Below are 13,294 nucleotides of genomic sequence, written 5' to 3' on the forward strand. Positions count from 1 at the left end.
AGCAGGGGGGACCAGATCCCTGCAGCTGTGCTCGTTGACTCTTGAGTCAGGCGGTGTGGTTCACCTTCCACGAGAATCCAACCTAGAAGCAGACTCAGTCGCCTGGCTGCCGGAAATTACGAGTGGCAGCTGAATGGTAGAGTACTTGAGGAAGTGTTCAGCAGATGAAGCCACCCCACCACAGACCTATTTGCGACAGTATACAACCTGACGTGTCATCTATTTGCATCCTGGGGTGGAAGGGGATGCAACTCTCTAGGGGACGCGCTCCAGATGCCCTGGGATGGGATGTGGGCATATGCATTCCCACCCACATCGCTGGTTCACAAGGTGTTGAGCAAGATCAGGAACTCCAGGAACTTGAAGATAATCCTCATAGCTCCTCGCTGGCCAGCTCAACCCTGGTTCTCGGACCTGCCGCAGCTGTCAACCCAGCCGGCGATGGGGCTTCCGTTGGGGAAAGGTCATCTACTAGCACAACCGGGAGGTGCAGTGCTGCACCCCTGCCCGGAGAGGCTAGCCCTAGCGTCCTGGTTCCCAAGCAGCTAATGCTTCCACACCTTTGGTTGTCTAGCGACAATCTGGAAATCAATCAAAGTCCCAGAGGTCAGGCCGTGCACAAGCAGTACAAAAGCAAATGGACAAGATTCTGCTTTTGGGTTAAGGAAAATGGGGTAAACTCACTGACTTTGTCCGTTTGGGACCTTAATGTAGTACTAAGTGCTATAGCACACAAACCATTTTAACCCATGGCCACGGAAGACATTAAGTTGATCGCTCTGAAGACGGCCCTACTGGCTGATCTTACGTCAGCTTGCAAGAGTGAGTGAGTGAGAACCAGGCGTTAGTCGCCTTGGAACCATACACTCGATTTCAAAACAACAAGGTCATGCTGCGCACACACCCCAAGTTCCATCCAAAGGTGGAGTCATCCTTTCATATCAAGGAGGAGATTGTGCTCCCACATTCTTCCCGGACCGCAAGGAAGATGCTGAGAAAATGCAACACTGCCTTGATGTCAGGAGAGCACTGAAATTCTGTCTGGACAGGCCAAAGGGCATCCGCAAGACAGACTCACTATTTGTAACGTTTGGAGGTGCCAGGCCAGGGCAGCAAGCTTCGGCATCCATAGCTGACCGCAGCGATCCAGGAGCCTTACAAGGTGCAACGTAAGGATTCGCCTCAGGGCATACATGCACATGCGGTAAGAGCCAAGGCGACTGCAGTTGCATTCCAGTGCCATGTTCCCTGGCAGGTGATCAGCAGGACGGCGACACAAGCCACTTCTAGCACTACTGCTTGGATACAAGTTCCAAGGCAGATGGAGCATTCAGCCAAGCGGCGCTGCATAATCTGGTTGCCTAGAGGGTCGGGCTCACCTCCCCAGGGCGTTGTCAGTTGTAATCGCCCATACAGGATGGAAGAAAGGGGACGGGACGTAGCAGTAATCAAGTGTCACTCGCTGGAGTGACTAATATACTCCTAGTCCCCGTTTCTCCATATGTCCCACCATCAATCCCCCTATAATAAGACCAGTGAGGTTGTTGAAATGTAATACATCTGACGCGTCAAAAGGGGACAGAGTTGTGGCGCCAATGGGTGGGGTTAAAGGATCCTGCGGTCCCGGGGCCATGCCCCCACACACTAGCAAATTTAAAGGGGCAATGTCTTTTTATGGTGGAAAAGAGGTTCAGTTTCCGTCCCTCGCGGGTGACGCCAATACAGGATGTAGGAAAGGGGATTGAACTGGTAGTAAGTTAGTCACTCCAGTGATTAACACTTGATTTTTCACTGATTTCCCCCCCCCCCCCCCCCCCCCCCCCCCCCCATGGTCATGCAATTCCTGCATGTTCTATGTAATCAGTTTCCCACATGCCAGTTTGTGGTTCCAACATGGCACATATATTTTTGTGTTAAAAAAAAAATTCTGGGTGCTCCATTTGAGCCCCTCCAATCTCGTTTAAGATTACTCACTCTTAAGGGGATTTTCCTGGTTGCCCTCAATTCTGCTAAATAGGTAAGTGAGCTGAAGGGGTTGGTAGAAAAACTTCCCTATTTGGTTTTCTGCAAAGAAAGGTGACATGGTGACGTTGAGAGTGAGAACATCCTTCCTCCCAAAGGTAGCCTGATTTCTATCTGTCTAAAGGGCCATCTACCTGTCTTGTTTCCTCCGCCTCATCCTTCCAGAGGAATTGTTCCATCGACTGGACTTGGTGCCTGCTATCAGCTGCTACCTCTTCTGGACGGGAGAGGTCAGGAAAAATGCTTTTCGTTGGTTATACTGGTGCCCAGGCTGGCAAGGCTGTGGCCAAGCAGGCTCTGGCATGGTGAATCATCCATTGCACGTCTTGATTCTGTGATGTGACTGGTAAGGATGTGCCTGAGTGTCTCAGTGCACATTCCACTAGAGGACTGGCTGCCACCTTGTCCCTTCAACGTGGAGTCCCTGTTCTGGACATTTTCCATGCGGCTATGTGGGCTTCTTTGCGCCCGCTTTCTAAACATTACTGCTTGGATTCTCAGTTTGGTCAGAATGCTAGTTTTGGCATGCTGTCCTTCCAGGTTTTCTGTTTTAGGTGGTGTCCTTACTCTCCTCCAGATCTATGTACTGCAATTGAAGTCTTTCTTTCAAAGAGGCAAAATCTGCTGAGAGGAAGGAATGCATTAGAAGAACAAATTACTTATCTCAGTAATGTTCTTACTGGTGGATGTTCCTCCCACAGATTCCTCATCGCCCTCTGTATCTGTCGCTCTCAGTATATACTGGCCCGACATCCTATAAGTCGCAGGCCACAAAGAGGAATCGGACAGTGCTGACGCGGAGCCCCATTGTGGCCCCTGGCAGAGAAAATGTTTCCTAAGGTTAGCTGTGTTTGGGACATAGATCTCAAAGATGAAGACTACACGGGAGGACCATCCTTCAAAAACACTGTTACCGAGAGGCAAGTAATTTTTCCTTTAGGCAGGGCAGCCCTCCAATATTTTCGGCTGTAGGTAGTGTCTTCTCACTCTCCTCCCTTCTCCAGATTTCACACTGCTGTGGGTGTCTTATAAAGGAAGTGGAATCTATGGAAGAAAGGTATCCTTTAGAAAAACAAGTTACTTAACTTTCGTTAGTGTGCTTTTTGGTGAATTGTCCAACAGATTTCACATTGCCCTCCAAACCTGCCCCTCTTAGCACATAGCTTGTACACCTCATCTTGACCTGTGGTCCTTCAGCAGCTGAGTGCTAGGTAAATAGACAGAACTGAGGTCCACATATACTTTTAGTTCAGAATGGGACGTGCAACAGCGCTGAGTGGAGTTGCTAGTGACAAAAAACAATTTAAAAAGTGAGCTGGTGCTGGAGAGAGAATCTCAAAGAAGAGGAATCTGTGAGAGGGTCATCGATCAGTAAGAAACTTGCATGGAGGTAATTAATTTGTCTCCTTTACTATCAAATTCTTGACACAGCAGCTGTCAATGCAAGGCTACATTTCCAGTCTTCAAAATGTAGTTATGCGAGGTCTGCACAGAACACCAATTACATTACAAAGTTCCTATATCTTGTTTATGGTACAGTAAACAAATGCACATGGTCACACAAGTTGAGATAGCTTGTTCTTTTGGGGGTGGGAGACCTTGCAAAAGGGCAACAACACTGGTCTTTCGATTTCAAGGCAGAGTGGACTTTCCAGAGTGCATATTGCATTTGTAAGTGAGAGGTTGATGATGCCTTCCATTGGAGTTGGAGCTGCTGCTTTTTGGAGTTTATTGCATGCTTCAAGACCTTTATCATTCATAATGAAATCCAAAGCAGAGCTTACTAAGAATGCTGACCATGTTCCCTTCAAACCCACCACAAAACTTGAATTCAGTCACATCTTCTGTTTTATTTTTATTTTATTTTTTATTTTGGTCCACAGCGGGTGGAGCAGCAATGCATCTATATGGGACACCATCAGCCTCACCCCAGTTGACCCAAGCATAGCAATCTCCTTCCAGTCCTTTTGTGTGTAATCTGCCATTCCAGGATCACTTTTGTAAATGGCGGCTGGCATGATTTCTGAGGAAATATGCAGGAACTAGATTACCTCCTGGGACCGGTACAAGTAAAAAAATGTCTGTGTTGGGGGTACTGCTCCTTCACTTAACCATTGGATTTCTGCAATTGCATGGACTTAATAACGTGTAGGTTGGGGATCGTCTCGTCTACCAGCTCGGAGTGCTTTGGCAATGTGCACATTTTTATTACCCACTCTCTCTCTCTCTCCTTGAACAGGAATAAATAGATGGGCCTTTGGTTATTATAGGGTATCCATATCTGCACCGACCAGTGGTCCCAGATCAGGAAATATATACTTGGGGTGTTCTTAGAAAAAGCTTTAGCTAAATACATTACCTTGCTGCTCTTGGCTGCATGATGGCTAAACTATAATGTTATACTGTTCACATGGCATAAACCTAAGCAGTGTTTAGGTCAAAGTTCCGGCATTCTCCTGTAGGGAGATGTTACCTTTTGGATCAGTTCTCAGATATGTTTCATACCACCGACCTCACTCCACTTTGAATGTTGATAGTTCCAAAATGTCTTTTTGTAGAGTTAGTGTTTTGAGTGACATGTGCTTTATATGTTGCAAACTTTGCTTCTAGAACTGAATAGAATGTACAACTTCAAGACAAAAGCTTTATTTTGATTTTAGATTCTCCATCGCCCATTGCTGCAAGAACACTGACTCTTGTTGCCAAGTCTCTTCAGAACTTGGCCAACTTGGTTGAATTTGGAGCAAAGGTAAGTTGAATAATTAAAAATTGTAGAGAATCTTGTATTGTGGCGAAAAGTAGCAGATTGAATTAAATGTGACATTTAGTTGTAGGACAGGGAGATATGAACGTTACATGAAACTTGTATAACCAGAAACATTTAATACAGATACAGAGGAAGCATATTTAATGTTGCATATGTATTTGAGTGATGTGATATATGGACATCACAATGTTGCATGTAATACTTTAATTGAGTCGGTTTAATCTTACATGTGGCCAAACCTAGGTCCTTAGATACGATGTTTAGATTATTTAGGTTGTGTATTGTGAAATTGTTACTCTGATGGATTGGGTGTAAAGCTAGGATCTCACCTGAAAGTTACAGATAGATACTTAAACAATTGAAGTATCTGTAGGGTCACCAAACCGAGAGAGGGAGGATTATTTCAAGAGCAATTAACATGTGGAAGGCATTTAAAGGGAATGGAATACTGTGCTAGCCAGATGAAAAAATCATCTTTGATTTTTGCATATGTTAACTTTATTAGGTTTCTTCATATTTTTGGTGCTGACTTCCAGGTTCAATTAAGACTCTTCCAAGGCAGTTCTAGTACAACAGAAACAGAGCCTTCTTTTACAGCAGATTGTTATGCAGCATCTGTATATCCACCTTTATGGAGGTGAACAAGGCACTGTGCATTACCCTAATTTGGGAGATCAAGTAAAACTACTGGAAACTGTTGAGTTGGGCAATCAAAATGTAAGCAGACACTTTGCAATTGTGAAACCTCTACATGGCAAGCTTATGGAATTCCCTAATAAACATGGCCATCATGTTTGCATCTGGAAGATGCATTGCCCTGCATTCTATAAGCCACATTCTTTCAGATGAACATTAGAATTCCACATTCTGACTGTTGTAAACATAGCACAACTCCGTCCCCTTACACACATTGTCTAACCTTCCTGAAACCCTAGTCACGCCATGAGTTCATATGTATCCACTTATTCTTTCTTTATCTTAAAATAGAAATATATTAAACCCACAACATCACTATGCTTATTTGAGTGTACTCTAACTAGAGTTTTTATGTATGTATATATTCTAAGCGATCAGGAGGAGGAGACGGACACAGGAGTGGCATATTAGTTGGCATAAACATTTATTCATCAAAAAGAAGGGGAGAAACCTTAATTTCACAAATAATAAGAGGGCTTTCCCTGCCTCAACTAAAACTAAGGATTCTGTCAGGATGTTTGTCCAAAGTAAATAGTCCACCGTCCTGTGTCCAAAACCTATTTCTGTCCCTTACACTTTAACTAAAGCTGGTACCACTGTTCTTGGTCCAGGAAATGACTCCCTTCTCCTGGACAGTGATTTACAGTTCCTGTGGGTAAGGGAACCGTTGCCAGAGGGAATGACTCCCATCCCTTATTTATAGTTCTTTTTTTAAATGTCAATAAAGGATGCATATGGTGTAACAAAAAAAACAAAGTTCCACAGTGTGCAAAGTTCTTAAAGAAAACAAAGTTCCAATTTGAGCCCTTGGGATTGAGGAAATTAAACTCTTCTCTTGGTCTGGCCCATGCTTCTTAGAGTGTGTGAGGAGTCAGGAATGAAAATCGGACACGGCTGATCCATGTTTTTGGTCATAAACCTTTATTAAAAAAGAACTGGATGCGAGAAGTATGGATATCCTAAATGGAAACATACCAGGCGACATCCCAATGCATGTCACTTGGTCAAGAGGAAACCAAAAATCTACCTTGGACTATTTCATAACAACAAAAAATCTGACCAGCAGAATCTCTGAGCTAAAAGTAATAAAAACAAAACTAAGTTATCATAACTTAGTAACAGTTACCTTCAGAATGCAATCTATAAGCGCTCAAGAGAAATGGAAGCACAACCTAGTAGTTGAGAGCGGTGGAAATCGGCTGAGACTGAATTGTGAGAAAATACAAAAAATAACATCTACACTAGGCATGCTGCAAACCAACTCTGACTGTAATATGATTTAATATGATGCACTACTACAAGTCTATAAAACGCAAGGGCAACAGAAGCCTAAAGTAACTAGACGTATATGAATGAGAAGTAGTGAATAAGGAACGAAAATTACAGAAGCTGCTAAGAAGATGGGAAAACCTTCTCTTGGCTAGAGACGTGAGAAACAAGGGTAGAAACAAAGCCAAAATGCAGTATAAAAATTAGCTAAACGGGTATAAAAGCTGCCTTGAGCAAAACGATGCAGAAAATATGCTAACTTGTCTCACACAAAGAAACTCAAGAGACTTCTGGCCTAGAATTAATGAACTGGAAAGTCCCCAGAATTCGAGCCTGTGTAATTTAGTAACAGAAGAGAAATGGATTAGGCACTATGCAATGCTCTTTCAAAAAAAAAAAAAAAAGTCTTAAATGATGAGGAGTAGGAAAAGAATATGTGGGACAATACTATTGCCAGAGAAGACATCCTAAAAAATATCAAGAATCTAATTTCATCTCGAGCCCCCGGACCGGATGGCCTGTCTAATCGCACCCTAAAACAAAACCCGGAATAATAGGCGGATTTATGCCATAAACCTTTTTCTATGATAATAAAAGAAGGCAGAATTCCTAAAACGTGGAAAAAAGCCATAATTGTTACAATCTTCAAAAAAGGGTCAAGACTAGAACCAAAAAACTACAGACCCATTGCACTTTTGGATGTAGTGGGAAAAATCTTTGCCACTCAGCTGCTGAACCAACTATTACTCTGGATCAAACAGACGAATGCAGCGGACCCAAGGCAAACAGGTTTTGTAAAGGGAGTTGGCTGTAGTCTTAACTTACTAATCTTGAACTTATTGAAGATGGAGGCAATACAAAAAAGGAAACCTGTATATATTGCATTTATAGATTTGGCTCACGCTTTCGACGGGGTTGACCGAGAGATCTTATGGAAAACATAATAGAAAAAGGATGCCCAAGCAGTCTAATAGCAGTAATAAAAACCCTGTATTCAGAAACATCGGTCCAAGTCTGTTTAGATCAGATGGGACATGTTACGCCACCTATTAGAACAACACGTGGTGTGAATCAAGGATGCCCGCTCGGAGCTACGCGTTTCAATTTTTTCATATCAGATGTGGGTGAAGCCATGGAGGAGGTATCCTCTTTTACCCCAAAGATCAATGATCAACATCTTAATATGATTGTGTACGCAGATGATATAGTGATTCTAGAGCTTACACCGATCTCTGCACTAAAAGAATATATAGATGAAAACAAGCTCGAGATTAATGTGCAGAAATCAAAGACTCTTCTGGGAACTCAAAAAAGAAAGGCATCCCAAATCTTTACCTGGAGATTGGGCGATAATGCTCTGAAAGCTCTAACAGAGGCAACATACCCAGGGGTCACGATAAGTGCAAGTATTTAATTATGAGCCCATTAAGAAAAAGATAATTTCTAAGTAAGCAGCTTGTGGCTCAAGCAGGAAAGTTGCACGAGAAATATGGGAAATATACCTTAGTTCCGGTGATTCGCTTTTATAAGAGCAAAATTATCCCTGCGCTTACCTATGGAGCTGAAACCTTGCTAGGATGTGCCTCTGAACTTTGGTCACGCTGCGAGCATGTTATATGGAGAAGAATCCTACAACTGCCCAAGGGCTATCCAACTGCATGTATACGATACGAGCTGAGTTTATCATCTGCTAATGCGATAGTGATTTGGAACACCCTATCCTTATATAAGAAAGTTGTGGGAGTAGACGATATTCCCCAATTCAGAATTCTAACCAAGTCCACCTCTGCACATAAGGAAGACCTGCTAAGTTGTTGGAGAGCTTCTTGTGAAACTATATTACAACAGTTACAAACAGATAAAGAAATGCTTATCCTCAACCCTAACAGAGTAAAGAAAAAACTCTATGAACGAGATTGGATAGAGACATACGATAGAAGTCGGCACGCCAGAATGAAAAACTCACCAGCGGAAGCCTAGAAATTAAAGGATAGTTCCGGGACTTTTTTTTTATTGTCCCTACGGGTCGGCCATGTGTTTGTAAGCATAAATCGGTAGATCGTAGGAAACTTTCCTATGGACCTTACCCGACTTTTCGCCCATTATCGCACTCGAAATCAGCCTCCATTTTGTGATAATCCTATCATTTCGGCCCATCGACCTGGCTCACCTGCCTTTGCGGCACTAAATCAAATCCCCCGCCCCTGAAACAGACTTCATCAAAACATTCATATTCCCCGCCTCTATCCGTGACGTGACTGTGCTGCGTAGGCAAACGCGCCCAGGCGTCTTCTACGCGACTCCAAACAGACCCCGGAAATCAACACAGATCAGCTCACAATACAGCGCACCACAATTCGGAATATGAAACTGTACTTTGAAATCAAACCGCAAGATTGTAAATGTGGTAAAGTACATTTATTTGACATCAAATGTTTAGAGAATATTCAGCGATTTGCATTTTTATTTGCTCATGTTCCAAAAAGTTCGTATTGAGGAACGCGATGGTCCTTTGCTGTACACAGGGTCTTAGAGCATCTCACAATACAGCGCCACAATTCGGAATGTGAAACCGTGGTTTAAAAGCAAACGGCAAGATTGTACATTTGGCAAAGTACATTTATTGGACATCAAATGTTTAGAGAATATTCAGCGATTTGCATTTTTCTTTGCTCTCGATCCAAATTAGTTCGTCTTGAGGGAAGCGATGTTCGTGTGCAGTACACAGGGTGTTGGTTTACGATAAAAATAACCTCTTCGGTCGCACTGATAATCGCATGGCTGTTCCAACAACGAGGCACTAGGCCACCACAACGGTAGGTATGTTGCATCTAACCGTTAGTACCGCGTAAGGGCATACTTGTACTTGGCGATCGTCCCATAAAATGGTCAGGGTGGTAACGTTGTTCACGCGGAGAAGCAACTGGCGGCTGTAGAAGCCGTCCGCCGGTGTCTGGTACTCGTGACACAGACAGTAGTGAATGATGTACCTAAAAACATAAAAAATGAAATTAGTCTCACCATCAGATCCTTATTAAAATTATTCATTTCATAGCGAGGACAGCGCTACTGGGTGTACACAAGTGTTTAAAGGCGTGGCGAGGCAGGGAGGGGGGGGGAGTGGAGTACAAGGTAAGTAGCATAAAATAATAAATAAATAGGGCCAGCTGGTGGCAAGTGCAAGGTAAGTGCAGAACAAGTGCTGGGAAGGTGGGGCTGTAGGATACTGAGACAGTCCCCCAGTGCAGGGGTTGACAGGGAGGCAGGACCGAGGTCGCAGACAGTGGACCAGTTGTAGCAGGGGAGAGGGAGAGAGAAAGCAGAAGCAAAGAGGAAGGTTTTGAGGTGCTTCAGTAAAAGCAGATGTTTCTCCTCAAGATAGTGCGCGGTAGAAAACAATATGCCACATAGAACGAACAAGTACAACTGAACCCGTCTTTAAAGCCACTGTATAGTAATGAAATTGCGGTATAAACTCATCAAAAGTTACTTACATTATATTTGCATTTTCCATTGTGTCTCTGTGTAGGGCAGACCCGAAACACCACTCCTTCTTTGCCGACGTTACTTCTTCTAATGAACGTGGCTCATCGTTTCGTTTCTGAAATTTTATTCATTATCTTTTCTTAGTCTTTCGGGATGGTCCCGGCCTGTCAAGGTCAAATCACAATAGAACCTTATACTGGGTCGTGGGCCGTTCCGCCACCCGAGCAAAACATCAAAGCAGCTGACCTTCACTTTGAGCGAGCACACATTTCTAGTTTGGGCCTGCAACATGAGGAGACTCGAGAGAACAGACAATCAAATTACAATCATTTAAACCGTGATGTGTATTTCTCAATGAGCTCTGCTTTAGGTGGACATGGAACACAGGCAATGTTGGGTGGCAATGCAGTTGTCCCCTGCATAGGTTCGTTCACCACTCCATGTATGTGCCTATCGAGGACATCTACGATAAGTCTCTCAATAAACTCATATTGCATATCCTCAAACACTGGTTTGATCACCCATTGTTTACTTCTTTTAGTGAAGGCCTTATTGTAGCGAAGCGTCCCTAAAGTTCCGGTCGTCCTACTTTGTTGACGGCCAACATTATGGTTATGTGCCAAGACCGCTAGAAGAGTCCGATTTATCATGCCTTCCATGCCAAAATGCAATCTTTTGGGCCTGTACTTTAGGCACATATTGTGGAACACCTCCAAATCTCCTGTGTGGCAGAATTCCGTGAGTCCCCTCAAATCTCTTGTTATAGTTTTATCAAATACAATCTTTTCAATGGCCTTGTGAGTGGGTGATGAAGGAATCAACCACTTCTTCTTCCGTGCCTCCTCTGTGGACAAATGGCCATGTTCACATTTGTGGAAATGTTCATTTGTCGACCATCGATGTACGTTGCTACAGTGCAACATTACTGACCGCCATTTTTCCAGTAGAATTTCCAACGACCCTTCACATGTTTTTGAGCTCCACCAAAGATGGTTGCTGATTGACTTGGACCACTGTGAAATACCTTGCATATCTTTTTTTTTTCCTGCAGCCGACAATTTTTTATTGATTGTTTTTGCAAGATGCCATACGTCAAATTGGTGATTTATATTTTTGTACTCCTCTCATTGTCTTGGCAATTGAAACGTGTCTGTCCGTGGCTATCAGGTCGATCACCATTCCCCGCGATTGTAGTTCTTGCAATGATGCTACAAAGCCAACTTTCTCCATGGCCACTGAGGATGTACTTTGTGACACCTGCACGACCACCGAACTCACAATTTTCTTACTTTCCATGTCCTGAAAGTGGTAGGTGCAGTACTTGGCTGAAAATCCTGGGCTGTCGCACTGTCCATCACCGGCTAGCCTGAAGCGTTTGCCCGCGAATGTACTTTCCATTGACATTTTTTCCATTCTCCAAGCTTCGCTGATGGCTGGAAATAGATAATCGGTTTGGTATTTGTAGAACTGAGTTTTCACAATGAAATGGATTCCCACAAACTGAAAGAAATACTGTAACTTTTTAAAACTTGAACCACTAAAAAGTGCGGCCGCTGCACAAAGTAGATTGCCTGCTGGCAGTTGCCCCAGCATGGGTTGTGCAGACCATGCGAACGGATGATATTGTGTACAGGTGGCATGTATTTTAAGGTTAGTGCCTCGAATTGCACGAGTCACATTAATCAATGGCTCCCCACATACTTCCCCACCAACCCAATGCCCACATTTCATCATCATAATAATATCCATCAAACAGCTATCGAATACAATGAATTTGGCCTCTTTCCTTATACTGTTACTCTGCATCCCAGCTGGTTCGGCCTGTAACGTTGAGGACATGTCACTCGCATGAAAGGTACAATCTCTGATATCGTCTTCCGCTATGCTGAGTGATATTGATGGTGTTTCATTGTCGTCCATGTCATTCTCTTCCACTGCAACAACTGTTCCTTGTCCGGAGATGGGAGAAAAAAACAATGTCTTCAACTTTCGCGCGCTCTTATTTTTTGCGGGTGTGGATTCTGTGAATTGATCTCCGACTGCATCCAAACTACCAGGAGGACATTCACTATCAATGGCTGGTGGTGGTATAGCTCCGTTGTCAATCACTTCATATTCTTCCCATTGGCACGATGCATCTCCAGTCTCAAGTCCCTGCCAAAAGGTTTGACAAGCAACATCTCTCGTTCGCTTCACTGTCTGTGTAGATCTAGTTCTTACACCCACTCGCAACTAGAGGACAGATTAGAAAAGGGATGTTCAGTTTAAACACAACTTACAGTATTGAACTATTGACAGTGAAAGACAACATAATATAGTGAACAGGACACTAACCTTCTTTTGCTTTCTTTTCTTTGAAACTTTCTTGCCTCGAACTTCAACATCTGGACGCTGTTGCTCCGACTCGTGTGTGCATGTCTCCACTTCCTCTCGCGCTGCAACGACTATATTTTCATGATAAGCACATCCATCACTCACTGAGGCTCCATCGACTCCCTGAAACATAGAACTTTCATTAGTATGTATAATAATATTGAAAACACAAAATGTACTTGGGGACCAATACCCATACGTACATCTCAATAGCAAAACACGAATGAACGCATTGTGTAGAACATTCAAACGACAATAGTTCACGCATTGTTGATCTAGTTAGATTGAACTGTCAAGATCCATACCTCGGGCTCCGCATAGACTTCCATTGATGATATTATTGAAGATGACGCTTCAGCAACTCCCTGAAACACAGTAATTGCATTAGTATGGTTTTCTATTTTGTTTAAAAGAACATAAACTTTCTGCAGGCGTCAACGGCTCATCTAAATAGACCTGCACAAATGATCAGTTGTCTAAAATAAATAATGGATATCTAAATATGATTCGATTTGCTCCATCGTTGGAAGTGTCACCACCCAGAGATCTGCATCAACTACTAGGGGTGATGTTCTTGTTGAAGAAGCTCCGTCAGCTCCCTGAAACATAGTACTTGCGTTAATAAAGAAGGAAGTATAGCGGATGTAATCACGTCATTTGATCTCGCATGATTGATCTGTC

General features: G+C 43.3%; 1 protein-coding gene across 4 annotated transcripts in view; it reads left to right on the plus strand.

Moving 5' to 3' along the window:
- The window catches only part of RASA1 (RAS p21 protein activator 1), a 1,760,251-nt gene that overhangs the window by 1,403,834 nt on the left and 343,123 nt on the right, over positions 1 to 13,294 (plus strand). For all 4 annotated transcript variants that reach the window (XM_069627585.1, XM_069627584.1, XM_069627586.1 and 1 more), the window contains exon 22: positions 4,683 to 4,771. In XM_069627585.1, coding sequence (XP_069483686.1) covers positions 4,683 to 4,771 — 89 coding nt within the window. The remainder of the gene's footprint in view (positions 1 to 4,682; positions 4,772 to 13,294) is intronic.

This window comes from Ambystoma mexicanum, chromosome 6p, assembly GCF_040938575.1.
Source record: "Ambystoma mexicanum isolate Mex_15411 chromosome 6p, UKY_AmexF1_1, whole genome shotgun sequence".
NCBI classification, from domain to species: Eukaryota; Metazoa; Chordata; class Amphibia; order Caudata; family Ambystomatidae; genus Ambystoma; species Ambystoma mexicanum.